Source organism: Pongo abelii, chromosome 16 (genome assembly GCF_028885655.2).
Source record: "Pongo abelii isolate AG06213 chromosome 16, NHGRI_mPonAbe1-v2.0_pri, whole genome shotgun sequence".
NCBI lineage: Eukaryota > Metazoa > Chordata > Mammalia > Primates > Hominidae > Pongo > Pongo abelii.
The window spans coordinates 35,593,502-35,617,498 of record NC_072001.2 but is presented as its reverse complement, the minus strand read 5'-3'; the positions used below and the strand labels follow the sequence as shown (position 1 = coordinate 35,617,498).

General features: G+C 39.8%; 1 protein-coding gene across 4 annotated transcripts in view; it reads left to right on the top strand.

Moving 5' to 3' along the window:
• Positions 1 to 23,997, top strand: part of FMN1 (formin 1) — a 434,649-nt gene that overhangs the window by 337,294 nt on the left and 73,358 nt on the right. For all 4 annotated transcript variants that reach the window (XM_063716551.1, XM_024232602.3, XM_024232603.3 and 1 more), the window contains one exon: positions 10,783 to 10,875. In XM_063716551.1, coding sequence (XP_063572621.1) covers positions 10,783 to 10,875 — 93 coding nt within the window. The remainder of the gene's footprint in view (positions 1 to 10,782; positions 10,876 to 23,997) is intronic.

The following is a 23,997-nucleotide window of genomic DNA, read 5'->3' as shown; positions in this document are numbered from 1 at the left end:
TCATCACAGAATGGAAAGTGGAAAAGAAATCCTGATGGCCGGGCACGGTGGCTCACGCCTGTAATCCCAGCACTTTGGGAGGCCAAGGCAGGTGGATCACAAGGTCAGGAGATCGAGACCATCCTGGCTAACACCATGAAACCCCGTCTCTACTAAAAATACAAAAAATTAGCCGGGCGCGGTGGCGGGCGCCTGTAGTCCCAGCTACTCGGGGCGAGGGGGTGAGGCAGGAGAATGGCGTGAACCCAGGAGGCGGAGCTTGCAGTGAGCCGAGATCGCGCAACTGCACTCTGGCCTGGGTGAAAGAGGGAGACTCTGTCTCAAAAAAAAAAACAAAAGAAATCCTGATGAGACTTTTGAGCTGAGGTCGTAATGATGACTAAGCACTGACTAGGCCCTGGTTACTAGGAAGTGGAGGAGAATGGCATAGCAGGAGAACACCGTAATGGTGGGAAGAAGTGAGCATGTTTGAGGAACCGAAAGAAGGGCCACTGTGGCAGGGAGAGCAGGGTGAGGCAGGGAAGGCAGGCAAGACTTAGCGCATGTAGGGCCTTGCAGGCCAGTTTGAGGGATTGAAGACTACCTCTCAGAGTAATAGAGGTGCCTGCAGGTTTAAGCAGGGGACTGGCATAATGAGATTTTATAAAGGTCACTTTGACTCAGGTATGGAGAACAAATCATAAAGAGGCAGGGTGGATGTGGGAAGAACAGTTAGGCTGAGACTATAGCAGCCTGATGGAGAGTAATGAATTCAAGAGTTCCGTAGGAGGTGAAACTGTGGGCTAGCCGTGTAAACTTGGGAGACACGTCCCAGACAACGGTTACTGAAATGTTTACCTGGATGACATTGTCTAGACAGAGAGCATAGCACGGGAGGAGGAGAAGCCTTATGCCAAACCCTAGAGAATTTGAACATTTAATGACTCTGTATAGGAAGATGAGGCTGCACAGGAAACAGGGCAGGCAGAAGTAGGAGGAAAGCCTGCAATGGGGAACACAGAAGCTAAGGGACAAAGTGTTTTACAAAAGGAGAAGTAGTCAAGATGCAGAATCCTGCTGGGTTGTGAGCGAAGGAGATACAAAATGAGGACACTGCCCACAGGATGGGTTAATTAGTGACTTCAGAGTGCTTTCTCAGTGTCACAATGGGGAGGAAGTACATTTCAATGGGTCATGAAACAAGCAATAGGAAAAAGTGAGTATTGTAAATTTTAAAAGACAGTTGGACTGTGAAAATGATTAGACTATAACATGATTTGTTTATTAAACACATAAATATTAGGAATGTCAGTTATTCAAAGAGTTTGTGAGGTTGCTGTTATTGTTTAGCTCTTCTTGGAAACTAAAAGAATAAAGCCATGTACAGTATGTTATCTAGCCAGCCTTTCTACTGTTTGATTATTTTAAATAGCTAAAGAATATTTTGGCTAGCATTTTACTATTCAATATACAAAATGCTTTTTTTGCATGTTTATTTAGTCCTCGCAAGATTTTATGTATCAAGAAACTAAGAGTCAAATATTAAATAACTTTTCCAGCCAAATAGAGTGTATGAAAAACTAAGATAGAATAAATGCATCTTTAAATCAAGAGCAGTTCAAAGGGGAAATTTTTCTTTTTTCTTTTTTTTTTTTATTATACTTTAAGTTCTAGGGTACATGTGCACAACGTGCAGGTTTGTTACATATGTATACATGTGCCATGTTGGTGTGCTGCACCCATTAACTCGTCATTTACGTTAGGTATATCTCCTAATGCTATCCCTCCCCACTCCTGCCACCCCACAACAGGTCCCGTTGTGTGATGTTCCTCAAAGGGGAAATTTTTCTAATGTACCAATTGTTGGTGTATATGTGTAAATATATATACATAGCTGTATACCACAATTAAGAATGTACCAAAGCTATTGTTTTAATTTTCCAAAAGTTAGCACTTTTAATTTAAATGCTTTACTTGTATTTCTCTTGAGTTCAGTTATTTTTAATAAGTATTTTATTTTATTTTTATTTATTAATTTTTTTTGAGGTGGAGTTTCGCTCTTGTTGCCCGGGCTGGAGTGCAATGGCAGGATCTCAGCTTACTGCAACCTCCGCCTTCCAGGTTCAAGTGATTCTCCTGCCTCAGCCTCCTGAGTAGCTGGGATTACAGGCATGCGCCACCACGTCTGGCTAATTTTGTATTTTTAGTAGAGACAGGGTTTCTCCATGTTGGTCAGGCTGGTCTCGAACTCCCAACCTCAGGTGATCTGCCTGCCTTGGCCTCCCAAAGTGCTGGGATCACAGGCATGAGCCACCTTGCCCGGCCAGGTCTTTTATTTTAATAACATTTATTGCTACTTTTTGAAGATTGACTAATATGTTTAATTTCTCAATTACATGTGCATCTCAAACTCATTTCCCACTTTTGATTCCTAGTTTAGTAATATTGTAAGTATTATAATAAAGACATAGTTGCACCTAAGGTTTTTAAAATTATTTACCTTATATAAAAGAAGTACAGATGAGGCATTCTTCATTTATCTGTTCGTTATAGTTGCAGTTTAAGGCTGACTTTCTAATCAGCTTAGCTTTAGGCAGCTTTATTGAGATGAAATCACATTCCACATAATTCACCCATTTAAAGTGTACAATCTGATGACTTTTGGTGTATTCACAAAGTTGTACAACCGTTGCCACAATCAATTTTTTAAAATTTTTATTACTCCAAAAGGAAAACTTTTCTCCCTTACCCCCTTAGCTGTCACCTCTCTCTCTCTCCCTCTTTCTCTCCTAGTCCTCAGCCACTACTAATCCACTTTGTCTCTATACATTTGCCTACTGGGACATTTCATGGAAGTAGAGTCATAGGATATGTGGTCCTTTGTGATTGGCTTTTCTTACTTAGCATAATGTTTTCAACGTTCATCTATTTAGTAGTATGTATGTGTACTTCCTTTGTTTTAATGGCCAAATATTTCATTCTGTGTATAAAGTATATTTTATTTATCCATTTATCAGACGATGGATGGGCATTTGGATTGTTTCTACTTCTTGGAATATACCAAAGCTCTAGTCCCTAAGTATAATGTTCTAATTAGCTTTTGAGGCATAGACACTGTGTATGTGTAGATATAAAAAGGCACTTGTTTGTCTAAGTCCAGGTATGTAGCTACATTATTCTGAGATAATATTTTGACCTGAGTTCCATGTGTCTAAAGCCTGTGTTTTAACTTGAATGGACAACTGGGAATTCGGAGTTTTTTGACCACTTTAAATATAGTGTCTTGCCTTTGGATGAATAGAGTCATTAGGAGGAAAAATTTGGATATGATGTCAGGTGAATCCCCAAACCAAGGTTAAAGAAGGAAAACACACCTTTGGTTACATATAGATTTTCCACACATGAGTCATTAATGCACAGTTGTCTGATTTGAGCTGAGAAATGTGGGCTTTGAAGGGCTATTTAGTAGAAAATGGGTCTAGCAGTCCCCTTCAAAATCTGACCGATGTCGGTGTCTCCTTGAATAGATTTTCCCTTTGCCCTCTCCCAGTTATCCTCACCCTGTGATTTCCAGTAATACCACTCGCTACGCTTTACCTTGCCAAGATTTAAAATATCCTGCTATGTAGCATCAGACCTCAAGAACATGAAATAGGTACTTTTTATTGCAGGCTTCTATCATTTGTTTTTGGCTTAAATCAACTTGAAATCTCCCTTTGTGTGGCCTTTTCTATATGGCCTTATAAAAAAGTGTGTACAGTAGATAGGCACAAAATAGTACCTTCTCATTTGTGCCAAGCTTTAATAAGCAAATGAAAAAATATCTAATATTTTATTAATTTTAAGTATGATTTTCCCCTTTCATAGAAGTCCATGCATTGCTGCTAGCCAAAATAAAATACTACTGTTCTAATTTTAGTATTTTATTACATTGCATTTCATGTAATTCCTTAGTCAGTTTAAGGCCAATGCCATAAGAAGAAAATTGTGCAAGTTATGCTAATATTGAGATTCTGAGTTCTGAATTTGTTTTTACATTTGTTTTGATAAAAGTGTATTTGGGGGCAGGAAGCTAAAAGGGCATTCACTCTTTCTAACCACCTCCTCCCACCCCACTACTGCCACTGTTGAACGTGTGAAAAGCACCAGGAAGCACACTAGATGGTCCTGTTCTTACTAAAGGGATTAAAGTAGAAAAGATGAACATGGAAGGAAATAACTCGTAGGTTTGCCTGCAGTTCAAGTTACTAGAAACAATAATTACTACATGCCATACCCATTAAGAAATCTTAGTTGGTGACCCATTCACTGTAATGTCTGAGGGCAGAGAATTTAGTCTTTCTTTCACTGATGGAACCCCAATATCTGGTAGAATTTATGGCACATAGTACGTGCTCAATAGACATGTGTTGAATTGATGTGTTTGTTTATTTATTTATTTATTTGTATTTTTTTTCGAGACGGAGTCTGGCTCTGTTGCCCAGGCTGGAGTGCAGTGGCACAATCTTGGCTCACTGCAAGCTCCGCCTCCCAGGTTCACGCCATTCTCCTGCCTCAGCCTCCCGAGTAGCTGGGACTACAGGTGCCTGCCACCACGCCCAGCTAATATTTTGTAGTTTTAGTAGAGATGGGGTTTCACCATGTTAGCCAGGATGGTCTCCTGACCTCGTGATCCGCCCACCTCGGCCTCCCAAAGTGCTGGGATTACAGGCGTGAGCCACCGTGCTCAGCCGAACTGATGTATTTATTGAATAGATTCCTGTATGATAAACTCCTTAACCAAGCATTCTAGGCTTTTGATCTCTGGCTTCAATTTGTGTCTCTCATCTAAGCCCCATTGATATAATACAAAAATTTGCTTTAGTAAAAAAATTCCATATGTTGCTGCAGCCATTTTCTATGGTGGTCCTTTGAGCAGGGAGCTTGTGAAAAGGACATGGATCTTGTAAAAATGAGGAAGAGGCAGAACTGGCACAGGACTGTGGAAGGGTGGGGTAAGACTTAGGTAACCAGACAGGGAAGAAGAGAGAACTCTAGAAAAGCAGATAGCCTGATAAACCTTTCCTTTCCTCTAAAACTGTATTCTCACTTAACTAAGCCCACAGGTCCTTCAGCTCATACAAAAAGAAACAAGTTTCATATCTTCGTACCAATTGCCCACATACATTTGATTTACAAAGCAATTAAACATATTTGATTTTGATGAATTATATCTGGGTCTTACTGCTACATTTTTCTAACCTACCTAGGCTTTTTAAGTGGCTTAATAAGCTTTATTCCCTTGTTCTTAGGGGTGAAAAACAAAAAACAGATAATTCTGACCGTAACAGCCTAATATCTGAAATATTAAAATAGTCAAGGCCATATCTTTCCTTTCACTAAAATACTCCACAAGTGTTTAACCTGTAAGTGAAAATATTCTCAATGTAGTCTCAGTTATTTCACTATGTATTGGTTTTTAATATTTCATCTCTGTCTCTCAATGATCACTTAGTAGTAACTAACTTCGGAAATTAATATATTTTTAATTGCCAAAAATTGTGTAAAGAGAAAAATAACAGAAAGAGAACCTGGGGCGACTTTGGCTTTTAACTGGAGCTCCTGGCACAGCCCATGCCTGAGGCAACGTTGGTGGTCTAGCAATATCGTATGCGAGTCTTCCGGTTGGACAGTGAAGGACATTTGTGGATCTGTCCATGACCTCTCTCCTTTATGCACTGTCAGTCTCCGGTGTCATCATTAATTAGCCTTCAGGTCTCCCATTTGTCTGCTAGAAAGCATCTCGGATAAGCCAAGTCAATAAATTGGAGCAGGCAAGCTGCCTGGCCTCCGGGGCGCGTGGCTCTGTGGGGACTGTCGGAGGGCAGCCCTCTCCTTTGATCGTGTGGGGAAGTTTAATTCTTACAGGCCACATGGGAATCCCAGCTCGTGGGGCTGCAGAGAGGACCTTGGAGCACAGCAGTGGAGCTGTTCTCGTTTGTACTGGTTTCAGTTTCTAATTTCAAAACCGCGAAGCTCAGAGGCCTAGGGGAATTGTTTCCCATTTTGCTTCGTCTTTCCCCAAGACTTTGCCTGCATTCTTCAGTGAATTCTCACAATGGGTGGTGGAACTTCAGCACGGGAATGAAAATCATTATCCCTATGTTCTAAACAGGAGATTTGCACTGTGGCATATTTCCATAAATACAGTGCCCAGCATCTGTAGCGAATAATCCCCAGCCATGACTCTCTTGCTGTTCTGACTTTGACATGTTTCCCAAGCAATTTTAGTCAAACATAAAAATAACAAATAATATTTATGAACCTGCTTGTGAGTGCCAGGCATTCTGCAAATCACTATGTATGTATTATCTTAAATATCATGTCATGCCTGTGTTGCGGGGGGTCCCCATTTTGCAGATGAGAAACACAAGCCACAGCCCACCTGAGCCCTAGTGGGTCTCAATCCAAGCACAAGCTCTTTACCACCCCCATAGTATGGCCTCATAAAATTGGAGCAATTTGATGGGCACCGCATGGGCTCTGTCACCACATCTAGCACAAAGGGAGAGCTGCAGTGATCAACCCTGTGAATTCAGGCAAAAGAGAAAGTATTGCTTTTGTAATTGGGGAAACAAGCTCTGCCTTCAGCTTTGCTTTCACCAGGGAGAAGTAACCTTGAAGGAATTGTTGTCAGGCGTTCGATTATATCCTATTAGTAAATTGCAGGCATGTTTTATCCTACGTTCATGAAAAACAATTCTATATAAATGAAATTGTTGGAATTTGAATATAGCAGAGGGTTAATTAAATAATTTAAGGAACTCTTCCCAATTTATATTATGGGAAATTCTAGCTTTCCTTTAACTGTATTCTCAGAATCATAGCTGGAAATAATCAGGAAAGTTTATGTGGCCACAAATGTTCATTGAGAAATCCTGATTCCTTAAAGCAGATGTCTTTCCTGCTTCCCTGCCTACCTTCAGAACTACCCAATCAGGATAATCATCTTTGTTACCTTGCTTATGATTCATGGGATGAGGGGGTATACATTTCTGGGGGTCTTTAAAATACACTCAACCCTTTGAGATCATCTTGGGACACCTCACCATGTTTGAGGAGTACAGAGACGGTGACCCCTTGGTGCAGGGGAAGGAGTAGACAAGCAAGTCACATTGCATCTCTGGAAAGCCCACTTGGAGTCTGGGTCAACATTGCTAATATGTATGTATATATATTTTTTAGACAGGGTCTCACCCTGTGAGACTAGGCTGGAGTGCAGAGGCGCGGTCATGGCTTATTGCAGTGTCGACCTCCCTGGGTTCAGGTGATCCTCTCACCTCTGCCTTCTGAATACCTGGGACCACAGGTGCACACCCCCATGCCCAGCCAGTATTTGTATTTTTTGTAGAAACAGGGTTTCACCACTTTGGCCAAGCTTGTCTCAAATTCCTGGGCTCAAGTGATCCACCTGCCTTGGCCTCCCAAAGTGTTGGTATTAGAGGCACGAGCCACTGTGCCAGGCCAACATTGCTAATTTTATTTAAACTTTCCTACACATGAGAATCTAATTAAGATGAAGAAACCTTTTCTCTTCATCTACTTTTCCCTTTCTTCCTTTCTTTCCTTTCTTTCTTTCCTTTCCCCTTCCTTCCTTTCCTTTCCTCTTCCTTCCTTCTTTCCTTCCTCCCTCCCTTCCTACCTCTCTTTCTCTCTCCCTTCTTTCCTTCCTTCCTTCCTCCCTTTCCTTTTTTCCTTTTCCTTCCTTCCTCTTTTTCTTTCTTTCTTTGTCTCTCTCTCTCTTTCTTTCTCTCTCTCTCTTCTTTCCTTCCTTCCTTCCTCCCTCCTGCCTTGCCTTGCCTTTGCCTTTGCCTTTCTTTCTTCCTTTTGTTCTTTCATTCTTTCTTTCCTTTCTTGTCTGTCTGTCTCACTCTATCACCCAGGCCAGAGTACGATGATATGACACTGCAGCCTGGAATTCCTGGGCAGAAACAACCCTCCCAGATCAGCCTCCCATGTAGCTGGGTCTACAGGCATGCACCATCATGTCTGGATAACTTAAAATTTTTTTTTGAGAGACAAGGTCTCGTTGTGTTGCCAGACTGGTCTTGAACTCCTGGCCTCAAGTGATCCTCCCACCAAGGCCTCCCAAAGCACTGGGATTACAGGTATGAACCACGACATTCAGCCAAGATAAGGAAATCTGATGCTTTGGCCAGATACATGGAGCTCTCTAGAGAAGTTTGGGGAGAAGTAAATGAATCCTGCATGATGACTTCTCAGGGATTAATTTATGCACTTTTACATAAATACATATAATCAAAGGTAAAACATCAACATTATGCAGAAGGTAATAGAGATGTTTGAAAGATGCAAAAACATTGGATTGAAAAATGCTTGATGGCAATGTTGGCATATCAGAGAAGCTTTTTCGGATGAACAGGACTTTGTCAGATATTGTTGAAAGTATGTATGGCATGACAGCAGAGCAGGGAACCACATGAATGAAGACGTGGAACTGGGAATGCTGAATAATATAATTGGAAAACATTGAGCAGCTTTGGTTTGGTTAATCAAATACATGTGGGAAATAGAGCTGAAATATATGCCATAATGGAAAAGGCCTTAAATCGAAGGCCCCGAAGTTTGAATTTAATTGAATTCGCAATGAGAACCCATTAATAGTTTTATCTTCTTTTGTACTTTTCCCCCTTTGTTTTCAGGGGACAAGATTGCCTTACAATTTATAGAGACTAGAGAAAACTTAAGCTTCAAATTTAACTCTTGATCTCCTCTGTCTCTTAAAAAAACATAATCCAACAAGATACTTCCCCACTATTCTCTATCTCAGCAAATGGCACTTCCAGCAACCCATTGCCCACCCCTTTACCCTTCCATCTGCTTCAACCCTACCTTGACTGAATCAGGAAGACCTATTTGTTACACCTGCAAAATATATCCCAGCTCTATGTACTCTCTCTCTCCTTGGATACCACTGTAGCACAGAGTGTCCTATTTTGAGAAAAGAATGGTAGTGGGAAGGACATACTTACCATTTGGCCACAGATCCATCTATTTCAAAAGAGGTGAAGGGTAATCTCATAATGGCAGAGAAATTATAAAGTAGTTATTGTAGAGAGGACAAAAAGGCTTACAAAGAAAGGAAAAAAATGTGGAAAAAATGAATGTTTTAAATGATTATTTGACTCGATTTATAGAATTTGTTCTAGTTGTTTCAAGTTAAGATTTGTTTTTTTTCAATAAGATAACTCATTTAAAAAATTAGTCTTTGCATCCCAATGGACAGGATTTCCTAGATAGCCTTGGAATGGTTGTCAGAATAGCTAATAGCAGATATTCTAGATATCTCTATAAAAACTCTTTAAGAAACAATGTCAATAGATAGAGCCTGAATTTAGGTACCCCTGTCCTGTGACCTAGCATCCCTGTATCATGAGAAATCCCTAGATACCTCTGAAAATGTAGGTGATTCTGACCTTGACTCAGAAAATGACAAAGGGTTCCCTCAAATTGTACTTTAATTTTCAGCACCGTTTTATAGTCCCCAGGGTTGTCTAGGATTTCTGCAATCTAGTTGGCAATATTGCAAATGAAAAGTGTCAGATAACTAATTTCAGAGAACATTTAAGTGGTGTCTTTGCATTTTCTGTGTTTCAGAACTGACATGTTTATTACTTTGCCTGCAGTATACGTTCTGAGATGCTAGTTTTAAATATGCCAAATTATTGGATAGGAATTTCTCAATGTAAATAAAGATCTCCTTCCCAACCTCCTTCTTCCAAAATACCTTACCTGCGTGTTTATAAATTCCTCCAAGATCTGTAGTATATGTTTCTCTATTTTGTGAACCAGGTGGCATGATATCTTTATGGTGAAATCCAGTGCTTTATTAATAGGCTTTTGGACAAGAACATATCTAATTTCCAGCCATGGTCAACAGATGAAAGTGATCATGACTCAGCTCTAGCTTTGTAGAAACGAAGGCTTTCTTTTCCCAGTGCATGCTGTAACTGGCACAAACACATAGGGACCTTGGGGAGATGCCTCTTGCCTGGGTTAATTGCCTTTTGTGATGGTGAACTATGAATTACCGTGGTTTCCGTGTAGACAAATCGCAACTATCCAATAAGGTAGGTCATTTTTAAAAAGCCAAGTCACTTCAGACTTGATTGTCAAAAAGTACTCTATTACAAATTTTAGATAGTCTATCTGAAGTAAGTTATATAACATTATTTCCTGTGTGTTAGTAGAGGATTAAAAGGAAGGGTAGGTGAATGGGAAGCATGAAGAACTGACAGGGTCCTCCCCAACCTGGTCTTAGTTCTCATGTTGGGATGCGTGTGTCACCCTGGCCAATCACCAGGTTGGTAATTCTAGGCAACTTGGAGGCCTGAGAATTTCTGCAATATATTTTTCAAGCTCTACTTTTGGAGTATGAATCTGAGGAGGGCTGAGGCCCTTAATTTTGTGAGACTAATCCTCAAGTAGTTTTTGCTTCTCTTTATCTTTGGGAGAACACAAGCAGAATACTTTACCTATCCCAGGTCAGAGATTTTTCTGGATCTCTAGAAGAAAAATGGAAGGATTATACATTGCCCTGTTCCTCAAGAGTGGTGTAGAATGAACTAATTATTTTTGTTGGTTTGTTTATTTTTTCTGGTTTTTCATCCTGGAATTTGGACCAACGGTAATCGACAAGGAGTGTGCACAATTGATAGGCAAGTGCATAGCACAGTGCCTGGCCCATAGCAGGAGCTCAGCAAATCTGTGTTCCCGAGTCTAATTCTAAATTTCTCTTCACAGCAAGTGAGAAACAGATGGTGGTGGTGTGCAAGGAGTCCCCAAAGGAGTATCTCCAGCCTTTCAAGGACAAACTAGAGGAGTTCTTCCAAAAAGGTAGGAAACTTTGTCAGCCTCACATACACGTGGCCCTGAAACATCCTTCATTCCGTGAATCTTTCTCTGAGGCCCACGGCCCCTTGCATCCTGGCTGACCACAGGCAGCTCTGGTGATGTCATTAGCCCATCTTTCCATGGTGGTCACATACTCACGGTAGATAAAGTTGTCCTGTAGCTTTCATATCACCTTTCAAATCCATTTTAATATTTTAAATTCTTGAATGTTACTCTGCCTTTTGTAAATTCTCTGAGGACAAACTTTTTTGTCTCTTCATGGAGCTCAAGGAATTCCTCAGCCCGTGTTCACTGACAAACGACATACACGTAAGGCAGATGCAGTCATGCATTTCACATTTGTGGTCATCCTGGACAGGTGGATGGTGATCACCCTCCTGGTTTTATGAGTGTAGCAACTTGGAAACTTGTGTTGTATTTTCCATTCCTTTTCAGATAGGAAAATTAGGGCCAAGTGAATGTCACCCATCAATCACTTGCTACCTGTCAGCCCTCTGGGGGTTAGTCAGTGGAAGTGATATGCTGGTATGCATGAGACTCCACACTTTCTTTGAAATCTTAACAGATTTCCTTCCTTCACAGTTTTGGCATGAGTAGGGAACTTCTGTTGATCAGGGTTAGTGAACATGGAAGTATCATGTCTTTCAGGTAATTCCTATTCTAATTTCTCAAATTTAACTTCAGATGTAAAACAAAAATAAGTGTGGAGTTGTTGAAGGCAGCTTTTTTCCCTGCTGGAAAGCTAGAGGAAACACACATAGGAGCCTTTGGGGATATCTCAACATGCTTTTTCTATTACTGAGTAAGGCCACTTGTTACCACACCATCAACAAAAGACTCTTAAGCAGGGTGAATGCATAAAGTGTGGCCAAACCAGCTTGAGAATCGGCAGGGAAATTCTCAGTCTATGAGTCAGAGGAACTCCATTCCAGCTGCTGCTCCCTTGGTTCAGAGACCGTTGCTCCCTTCTCCATGATGAAAGGTTGTCTGTATTGAAGTAGGAGAAGTCAGATTTCTCTCTGAGCCACTACAGAACCTCATATATGATGGAAGAAATGCTGTCAGACAGAGTACCGTCTTGAGAGCAAAGATACCAATACTTGTGTGCTATGTGACTATAGGAGATGAGTTTTATAAGTGACTTATCAAAAAATGCATTGTTGTATAATTATACTGTGTAAATATAACCTAAGTAGCCTGAAGAAAAGCGTGAAATACTTCCCTTTGCTGACCCCAGTTAATAGTGTCTGCTTTTTACATATGTAGAATTAACTTGAAATGAGGCTCATGTGTACTTGGATTCCATCTTTATTTTTAATTGCTATTCTATTTCTAGAAAATTTTGCCATGTGAATGTCAGGGTACTATCTGCCTACATCCTATAATGCTCTTAGAATCCTGCTTCTGCAAAGCAGCTAGTTTATATTGTGAATTTTATTCTTTTTGTTGAAAAGACATAAATATGAATAGATTTAAAACCTTGAGAATCTTCTTTGGTACCTTGGAAAAGCAATTTGCAAATCCCCATTTGGGATAATGTGTTAGCCTCTTCTCTGCTAGAGCTCCCAAGACAATTCTGGTCTATTCAGAGAAAGGGAATTTATATGAGGGAAACTGGATCTTATGTCAGGGAAGTAAGGGTATGGCCATAGTAAGGTGTTCTAAGAAAGTCCTAGAACAGTGGTTCTCAACTCTCATGCATACTAGAATCACTTGGGAGATATTTTTTAAAATCTTGATACCCAGGCCCAACTCTAGAGCATCTCATGAGCATCTCTCAGGGTGGGGCCAGGCATCAGATTTTCTTTTTTTCTTCTTTTTTTTTTTTTTACTCTCCAGGTAATTCCAGTGTGGAACCCAGATTGATAGCCAATACTCTCTAGCTTAGTTCACCTTTTAATGTGTATTCAAAGATTTATTCTGAGCCTGCTATATGTTAGGCTCTATGATAGAGACCAAGAGTACTAAGATTAATTGTATACTCCTACACCCTGTCCCAAGGAATATCTTAGTGGGAAAAGATCTATAATTGAATACAACGAGCTCTTTTTTTTTTTTTTTTTTTTTTTTTGAGGTGGAGTTTCACTCTCATTGCCCAGGCTGGAGTGCAGTGGCGCGATCTTGGCTCACTGCAACCTCCGCCTCCCGGGTTCAAGCAATTCTCCTGCCTCAGCCTCCCGAGTAGCTGGGATTACAGGCGCCCACCACCACGCCCGGCTAATTTTTTGTAGTTTTAGTAGAGACGGGGTTTCACTATGTTGGCCAGGCTGGTCTCAAACTCCTGACCTCAGGCAGTCCACCCGCCTTGGCCTCCCAAAGTGCTGGGATTACAGGCGTGAGCCACCGCGCCCGGCCAATCAGCTCCTGACTTACAGACGAAGTAAAAGTGACAATCAGCTCCTGACTTACAGATGATGTAAAAGTGACAATCAGCTCATCAGCTCCTGCTTTACAGATGAGGTAAAAGTGACATTAGGAGTAACATCAAATCACGCTTAAAAGAAAACCAGCCAAAATAAGACACAGATTGAATTTGAGGGAAACATTACCATTCTATTTAAAAATTTAAGAATATAAAAATATATACACTATTGTAGGAATCTTAAACATTCCCAATACCATATGGTAGAAAAGTCTACTGTTGAAATAGCTTGTTACAATTATTTCATTACTTAACTCATTTTGTCAAAACAGTCTAGAATTGTGCTGTTCGATGTGGCAAGCACTAGCCACATGTGGCTTTTGAGCAGCTGAAATGTGGCTAATCCAAACTGAGATGTCTTATAAGGGTAAAACATGGGGTTTTGAAAACTCAGCAGAAAAAACATGTCAAATATTTTATTGCTGATTTTTTTATACTGATTGCATGGTAAAGTGATAACATTTTAGATATGTTAAATAAATAAAATGATTAATATTCATTTATAGGTAAGTTAATAAATATGTTAATAACCTGACAAAATATATTAGCTAAATTATATTTCTTCTACTTTTTGAGTGTGGCTACTAGAAAATCTAAATTATATTAGTGGTTCACATTCTATTTCTATCAGAAAGTGCTAGTCTAGAGGCATGTTCCATAGGCTTTCCTCAGCTCATTCCTACACTCTCTTCTCATTGTCGCCCTGCCTTCTCAGCTTGAATCCTAAGTTACTGGAATGCAGAGTTTCACAAGCTAGTCCCCTGCCCACTCTGAGCCTAGCCCTTGTTTGGCTCTCAAATGGGGCTACATAAACAAAGAAGGTGACAGCATGCTACTTGATCAGGCTGTTACCTCTATGGTTCTGAAATGTATGGTTTAGGGTCTGTGGTTAAGAAATACGTTATAGTTCACAGCAGTATGCTATGATGTAGGGGCTGGGTTTTTGCCAAATTGCAGTATATACAAATGGAGTATCTCCTCTCTACTGTTTAGAGTTCCAAATAGTTGTTCCTTTATTGCGTAGATATTTCACTGATTCATAGAAAATGTAGGATTTTCCATTTGCCACAAATAGGCACTATTCACCGTAGATAATCAAATTTCTATGACAATTGTCATACAGTTTAAGTATAGTATTTCATCTAACATGCTATTTATTGTAAGAAATACCATTATTACATGTACTACTAAGAAAGAAAAATTGCTGCCATAAGCCACAACATGTAGACTCTTAAGATGTACCCCAATATCAGAGGCTCTAAAATGTGAAAATTCTGTGAATTTTGGAGCTGGTGTAATGTGGTACTATAATTGGGCATATAGAATCAGAGAGGAAGAATACCCAACACTTTTAGGTAAGACTTTCAGCAAAGAAGATATTTTTGTTCAGACTTGAAAAAGCAAAATAATAATGATGGCAATGATAATGTTAATATTTACTGAGTGCTTCTATCTGCTAAATACCATGGGGGAACAAAGCACCTTTTTACTTAGTCACCATGACAGTCCTTTGAAGTGAGTACTGTTACCACCCTGCTATACAGATGAGAAAACTGAGGATTAGAAATTCTCAGCAGACAGGCTACAAAGGGCATTCCAGGCAGAGGAAAACACTGCAAGTCTCAGAAGGATGAAAGACATGAGGTGTTTGGGAAATGGCAAGCAACTTGGTGTGGCTAGATCACAAGGCATATGAGAAGAACACAAGACCAAAAAGGAGATAAGAGTCACCATATGACTTGCTAAAGAATCTGAACTTTGTCTGACAGGCAGCAGATAATATTGAAAAATAATGTGTACAGGAGTGACATGATTATGTTGGATTTGTTTGTATTGTTTTGGTTTGTGCAGTTATTTTGCAGGGGGTATATCACTTCGCTTTTTGTTGTGGCTGAGAAATATTTTGTAACTAACAGTAATATTAAAAAAGGTTGGACAAGTAACAGACTAATGAAGAACTTGAGCAAAAGCAATGGCAAAGCCGAGGTAGGAGGATCACTTGAGTCCAGGAGTTTGAAATCAGCCTGGGCAACAAAGTGAGACCCCATCTCTACAAAAATTAGTTAGAAGTGGTGGCGCCTCTAGTCTCAGCTACTTGGGAGGCTGAGGTGGGAGGATTGCTTGAGCCCAAGAGTTCAAGGCTACAGTGAATTATGATTACACTACCATACTCCAGCCTTAGCAACAGAGCAAGACGCTGTCTCTAAAACAAACAAACAAAGCAATGGCAGTAAAAATAAGAAGGAAAAGACATAATTGTAAACACTAAAGGGCTGTTCTAGGCATTACAGGACAGGATAATAAATTGGATGTACAAAATGAAACAGAGGAGAATAGGGTAACTCCTTTTTCTTGCTTGGATGACTGGTTGGATACTGATAAGGAAGACTAGATTTGAGATGGAAGACAGTGAGGTCAACTTTAGACATGTTAACTTTGTACATATGAGACACGCAGGTAGAGATGCTGGGCTCATGGGAGAGAGCTAGATGAGACTCTAAAGGTAGCAGTTCAAGTCATAGGAATGAATGACATAGCCCAAAGAAAAGGGTGTAGAATGAGGTGATACCTGAAGTATCAGAGTATCTGAGCACAGGATATCATATAACAAATGTAACTGAGGAAAGATACTTCTGTACTTCTATAGCACAGCTTATACAGAGTGTTTTGCAAGAAAGCTAATTCTCTATCAGGAGTCTTATCACTTACAAAGTTTTAAGCAATTGTGTTCTGTATGCCTGAGAAGTCACATGCGTTGTGACTCAGGATTATTTTTACATCAGCTGCAATTCAGCTCTAACAATCATGATGATTTAATTTTTCTTCTGTAAATCATATCCTGTTGCCACACTCAGATGGAGATGATGCATTTATCCTTATGTCTTTTTCATTCTTCCCTTCTCAGAATGTCCTTATATAGTGTTATTTGACAAAACTGTGGTACTTTTTCTTAATGAATTTCATTTTCTGAGAAGAATTGATTGTAATTTTAATGGCACCACTTGACGGGGTTGCAAACTCCATGATATCCATGCCTTTTTTCTTACGTGTCTTTTCTTTTCCACACTAGGCTCTTGTTGAAGCTGGTTTATAGCTCAGTTCAGAATAACCTTGTGCAGGCATTTTGTGAGCTCCTGCTTTCCCACCCTCAGATCAAACATGGTCATAATGATATGGCCTTCAAAAATGTGATGCTCACATTAAAAGTTCCCATAAACATGGCAGGGATCCTATAATTAAAAGAAGGCGCAGAGCAACTGATCAGATCCCAGGTATAGATCTTGTAGGTGGTCTTTTCATGCTGTTAAATTGGTCATTTGTGTTTATAGCTTTGGCAGGGAGGGCTGGAACCTAAACTAGCTCTAATCCCAGCACTCTCCCACACTTGGCCTTATGTCATTGTCCGTTAATTTCACTTGGCATCCATGAATGGAGCCAAATTCTAAATGACTCTGCATGAACCATTCTAGCCCTAGTCTATGAAACTATTTTCTAAGTTTCTTTGACCAGCTGAGATTAGAGATACTGGTTTTTTTTGTTTTGTTTTTTGAGACGGAGTCTTGCTCTGTCGCCCAGGCTGGAGTGCAGTGGCGCTATCTTGGCTCACTGCAAGCTCCACCTCCCGGGTTCACACCATTCTCCTGCCTCAGCCTCCGAGTAGCTGGGACTACAGGCGCCTGCCACCACACCTGGCTAGATTAGAGATATTCTTAATATTAAAAATTGTTTTAGTTTACCTATATAGGTAACAAACCTTCACATGTACCCCCAAACCTAAAATAAAAGTTAAAAAAAAAACTTGTTTTCTAGTAAAAAAAATAGATAAACTTACCAGGCTTAAAATAAACAAAAGCAGTAATTCTGATGTTCTACACTGAATGCAAAAGGAATTATATAAATAGATGAGTATTCCATGACAGCTGGGACTGTGTCTGTTTTGTCCTGTTCACTTACTTGTCCCAACATCATATAGCTCAGCTTGTCCCATGATAGGTGTTAATAAGTGTTTGTTGAATTTATGAACAAACAGCTTAAATTGTGTAAAGTACCTAGAGGCTATTTTCCCCTCCTTGGGTTTTCTGTTTAAATCCTTTCAGAATTGCTGAATCATCCCAGAATCTGGAGAGGTACATTTTTGGTTGATAATACATTTCTGTGGTCAGACCTCCTGGATATAGAATCATCTTTCTGTGTTGGGCATATGCATGTAATCTATTCTTAGTAAATACTTTGGTCAGATTAGATTGACAAAGGCCATACTTAAATCTCTAAGTTGCAAAATAAGAGCAGGTTATTATGTAATCTCATCACTTCAACCCCCAGAAATGTAGAAAGAAAACTATCTGAATCACCATATTCAACCACTAAGGTTACAGAGATCAGGAAAGGTCAGTAATCTGAACAATGCAACCTGTGAGGGAAATAATTCTGACATTCTTTACAAAGCTTGTGGAAAGAAGAAATGTGGCTGGAGAACATGCACTCTGCATGAGCCAAAATGGGTTCTTGTATACCCCACTGCTACTCAAGAAAATACCAACAGGCGTGGTTCCAAAGATCATCAAATGGCCAAGAATTAAGATAATCTCTTGTGACTTCCGGATCACTTAAGTAACAGAGCAGTAATCCTTGGAAGATGAAGAAAGCTATTTGGCTAGGCGCAGTGGCTCAAGCCTGTAATCCCTGCACTTTGGGAGGCCAAGGCAGGCGATCACCTGAGGTCAGGAGTTCGAGACCAGCCTGGCCAACATGGCGAAACCCCATCTCTACTAAAAATACAAAAATTAGCCAGACATGGTGGTGTGCACCTGTAATCCCAGCTGCTCTGGAGGCTGAGACAGGAGAATCGCTTGCACCTGGGAAGCAGAGGTTGCAGTGAGCCGAGATCACACCACTGCACTCCAGCCTGGGCCACAGAGTGAGACTCCTCCAAAAAAAAAGAAAGAAAGAAAAGAAAGCTATTTTATCAGAGGTCTGTTAAGTAGGCTTTTCTCTAAAAGGGCTAGAGGAGATTTTTTTTCCAGAAATTCCTGCAAAGAGCTTATGTTTTCCCCCGAAGTCAGTTTCTAATGACTATCCAGTAATGGAGTTGTGAAATTATGGTATTTCCATACATTGGATACTAAGCATCTTTTTAAAAAAAAAAAGTCTATATGTATTGACCTGGAAGGATCCCTAATGTATATGTTTAAGTGGATAAAAGCAAGGGTCAGAAGAGTAGTTATGTTATTATTAGTTATATTATTTTATCATTCAGATAAAGATGAAGCAAAAAATGAATACTACCTAACAGTGAGAACAAATAAGAACTAACCTAAGACTGGCCGGGCACGGTGGCTTACGCCTGTAATCACAGCACTTTGGGAGGCCGAGGCGGGCGGATCAAGAGGTCAGGAGATCGAGACCATCCTGGCTAACACGATGAAACCATGTGTCTACTAAAAATACACAAAAAAATTAGCTGAGCATGGTGGCAAGCGCCTGTAGTCCCAGCTGCTCAACAGGCTGAGGTAGGAGAATGACGTGAACCCGGGAGGCAGAGCTTGCAGTGAGCCGAGATTGCGCCACTGCACTCCAGCCTGGGTGACAGAGCGAGACTCCGTCTCTGAAAAAAAAAAAAAAAAAAAAAAAACTAACCTAAGACTGATATTCAGCTGATCCTCACCATAACACCCATACAGGTTGTCTGTTCTGCTAGTTAGTACCTATGTTATTGTTAAATATTTAGACTATTACTCCTAAAACTAATCAAACAGGTTCATTGCTGCAGCAGGTAGAAAATAGGCAGATGAAGTTCATAGGTGTATGCAGATTTTTCATAAATTTGGGTGTTTTAACCAATGAATACCTCTTAAAATATTAAACAAATTTTTTTTGAAAAACAGCTTTCTATAGTACTTCACACTTCACATTTTTCCTCTAAGATTCTGCTTCCTATTCATTGCTTCCCCATTATTATACCACCTGGGGTCCCTTAGCCACCTGAACCTAGAATTGGAAACCAAATGGTCTTACTCACAGTCTCATTACTTTCATTGGGTGCTGAACTGGACAACATAAAAGGAAATCTGAAATTCCCTTATCAAGCAAGATCTATGAGCTAGTACCTTGGTTTCTTTCCTATGGCTGCCTTCTTCAACATCACTCTAGATGGCTGCATCTAATGGAAGCCTTCCAGTCAATGAGAAAATGCAAGGAAATGTTTAAAGGCATTGAGAGCTCAAGACAGTCCAATATACACACATGTGTGCACGCACACACACGTGCGCACACACACATGAATCTGCTGGAGCCCCTCAGTTCTTTCTCCTTGACTTGGATTGACTTCACTTATTTTGCTCATGGTTCCATCATCACTTCAGTTTCAGGCGTCACACTTTTGTGATGTTATTATTAGGTATGTAACATGAATCCTAATTCACATTATGGTCAAGAAAAGGCCTCTAATATGGAGGATGTTTTACCGATTCCTCATATTTTTTTTCTTATTGCCATAATCCTGTTCTTTATTTCATCTGGGCTCTTCATTACATGGGTGCTTCAATGTACACTTTTATGAATATGCCAAAATGAGAGAGTAAAGATCTTCTCTCATATTACCCTGACACAGACCATCCTTTAAGCCTAATCACAAACACAGAACCAAATCTCAGTCATTTATATCTTGGGATCATTGTCAGGATCTGACCTCTTCCATGGGTATTTGCATTTTAGGCCTTAACTCTAATTTTTGTTGTTGTTGTTGTTGTTGTTGTTGAGATGGAGTCTCGCTTTGTCGCCCAGGCTGGAGTGCAGTGGCTCGATCTCAGCTCACTGCACGCTCCGCCTCCCAGGTTCATGCCATTCTCCTGCCTCAGCCTCCCGAGTAGCTGGGACTACAGGTGCCTGCCACTACGCCCGGCTAATTTTTTGTAATTTTTAGTAGAGACGGGGTTTCAGTGTGTTAGCCAGGATGGTCTTGATCTCCTGACCTCGTGATCCACCTGCCTTGGCCTCCCAGAGTGCTGAGATTACAGGCATGAGCCACCGCGCCCAGCCTTAACTCTAATTTTTTAAAGAGTTTGTCTCCTGTTTTTCTGGAACTCCTGACCTCAAGTGATCCACCCACCCCAGCCTCCCAAAGTGCTGGGATTACAGGCATGAGCCACCACACCCAGCCTTGTCTCCTGTTTTTAAATACTGTCTCAGAACTACATGCTAGTGGAAGAGAGATGGTAGTGGTTGGGTTTGGAGGTAAGATATTATTTGTCAGATAAGTATCATTAACTCTTACAGGGTCTTTCCTAGAGCAGCAGCAGACACACACACACACACACACACACACACACACACACACACAGGGTCTTTCCTAGAGCAGCAGCAGACACACACACACACACACACACACACACACACACACACACACACACACACACACACACACACACACACCCTACATCTTTTCAACCTTATGGAACCAGTTTATTTGCTTGCTTTGGTAGAACAGAGAACTATACCTTAAACTGATTTTTACAACTTTGAGTAAGGCCCTTAACCGTGTAAGAATTAAAGTATTACTAAGGACAACTTCATGATGGTGTTATTGGGTAATCTCTTCATTTCCCTTTCATCATGGCAGAATCCAAGATAGTTTGATGAGACTCTGGAGCTGCAATTGCATTAACTTCTTTCTGATGATTGGAAATGTCCCCAGGTAGAAGTAGAGGATGGAGCCAAGTCAGTCAGCCTCCTTCTTTCTATGTATAGACCTTGTTGTCCCCTTGTGAATTCACCCTTTTCACATTTCATTAGTTTGTTTTGGAAAACCTAGGAGGACATGAACTCGTCCTTTTTTATGGCTGCCATAGTATTCCATGGTATATATGTACCACATTTTCTTTATCCAGTCTATCATCAGTGGGCATTTGGGTTGGTTCCAAGTCTTTGCTATTGTAAATAGTGCTGCAGTAAACATACGTGTGCATGCATCTCTATAGCAGAATGATTTATAATCCTTTGGGTATATACCCAGTAACGGGATTGCTGGGTCAAATGGTATTTCTGGTTCTAGATCCTTGAGGAATCGCCACACTGTCCTCCACAATGGTTGAACTGATTTACATTCCCACCAACAGTGTAAAAGCATTCCTGTTTCTCTGCAGCCTCACCAGCATCTATTGTTTCTTGACTTCTTAATCGCCATTCTGACTGGTGGGAGATGGTATCTCATTGTGGTTTTGATTTGCATTTCTCTAATGATCAGTGATGTTGAACTTTTTTTCACGTTTGTTGGCCGCATAAATGTCTTCTTTTGAGAAGTGTTTGTTCATCTCCTTTGCCCACTTTTTGATGGGGTTGTTTGTTTCTTGTAAATTTAAATTCCTTGTAGATTCTGGATACTAGGCCTTTGTCATATGGGTAGATTGCAAAAATTTTCTCCCATTCTGTAGGTTGCCTATTCACTCTGATGCTAGTTTCTTTTGTTGTGCAGAAGCTGTTTAGTTTAATTAGATTAAGCAATACTTTTTTCTACATACATACAACTTTTGTTATTTTAGTAAGAATACTTAGCATGAATTCTACCCTGTTAACAAATTCTTAAGTGTGCAATACAATCTTATTAACAATAGGCACAATAAAATGTTGTGTTTTTAAGTGTTCTGAATGTAGTGAGAGAGCTTTGTGCTTGAAGTCAGAAGACCTAGGTTTGAACACTGGGTTCACCACGTAACCTTTCTGTGTGATTTTGCAAAGAATTTTAAGTTCTTGGGGCCTTTTTTTTTCCTTGTCTGTAAAATGGGAATAGTAATATCTACTATACAGTGTCATTATGAAGATGAAATTAGATAACATACATAGGAAACCACCATATAAACTATAAAGCTTTAATAAATACAATGTGTTACATTTAAGGCATTCATATCCCACTTTGACCCTCTGTGAGAAACACCAATATACTGAAAATTTCCCTCCTGAATTTTTAGTTCTGGTGTGTGTTGGGGGGGGGGTGGTACTGGGGAGCATGCTACTTGACTTCAACAGGTGCATAGCACTTCATTTAATTTTGCAGCAATCCTTTGAAACTGATTTTTTTCATTCCTAACTTTCCGGATAAGAAAACTGAGTCTGAGGGTCTTGGTAACTTACTCAAGGTCAGGGTGAGCTCAATCCCAGCCTTGTTACTGTGCCATCCTACTAACTTAGAGAACCACTTAGTTTCTCTTGAGTCTCAGGACCCTAGGGGTAAATAGAAATAAGCATTTTTGTTTCACCATCTAAAGGAGAAAAGTATCATAATAGTAGATTTGCCTTAACCTTGGGTAATAGCTTAACCTCAAAGATTCCTTTTCTGAGGTCTTAATAGAGATCCTCTTTTACCTTTCCCAACAATAACAACAAAGTTTCCATTGTAATTAGTAAAGAATTGCAGTGACAAGTATTTAAGTATTTTATGGAATCAGTATTGAGCTCTGCATCTTGCATAATGGTTGTTATGATAAATTGCTTCACGTAATTATTGGCCTAGCCACCACTTTATCTTTGGATTCTTGACTTCTATGGCAAGGTTTTCATCAGTGATTGATCAAAGATGCTATCACAAGACTTCTCTTTGATTTATACAGTTATTGTCTTCTTCATAATGGAAGAGCTTAACACCTGTATTGCCTTCTGGGAGTTATTGTGCATAATACATGTTATATAATACATAGTTTTGTAGACAATGTCCAATTCTGGAAAGATCTTTTCATTCTTTCAAATAATACGGGTATGTTTCTTCTGCTGAGTTCATTTGGCCTTAAATGAATTGTGGCAGCTCTAGTAGGAACACAGGACTAATGTATGTGGAGCAGTTAGCCCAGAACCTGACACTATGTATATCAGCTGCTGCTGCTGTTATGTCATTTTGTCAAATCTTACCAGATGCTTCAGACAGTGGGTCTCAGAAAGTTAATCACAGGAATTTTACTTACCCAATGGTGCGAATAGCAGTGGTTCCAAGTTCAAGTGGCAAATAATTATTTACTACAGAGGACGGCCATAATTTTAGAAGGAAAGTTATGTGCATCTTTTTCATCTCCTCTAAAAAAAAGCCAAAAGCTATGAATATAAGCTGGATTTCTCTAAGACCTGACACTTTCTTTTTGTTATATGTATAATTTGAAGATAGTCATGTGTATAATTAGAATAAAAGGTAAGTAGAATTAGCATAAGTTTAAAAGGAACCAGATATGCATGGAACTTTTATAAGGGATTATATTTTTCACAATTAAAATATTTTACATATTTTAAAGCATAATTATTTCTGTAGTTACATCTTGATGATATAAGGGATGTACATAATTCCATTTAAGAGGGCAGGTCTGATACATCACACTTCATGGCTACCAAAATCAACAATGTTACCACCTAGTGGCTGCTGAATTGAACTGCAAACACATGATCCTTGGGATCCACAAAGACCCTGTCTCAATAGCTAAAAATGATGGAAAAAGATAGTAAAGGCCACTATAATTAACAACTTTAATGGGCCTTGATAACTGTTAATCACTGTAACACCCCAGCTCTGCTTTCAAACAGATTGGGAGAATAATGAGAATGTGCTTTTCCATTTATTGAGAAACTGAGCCTTTAAAAAGTTGTAAGCTGAGGCTAGAGAATGTGATTATTTAATTCCTTAATCCTTTTATTAATCTTCTGAATTA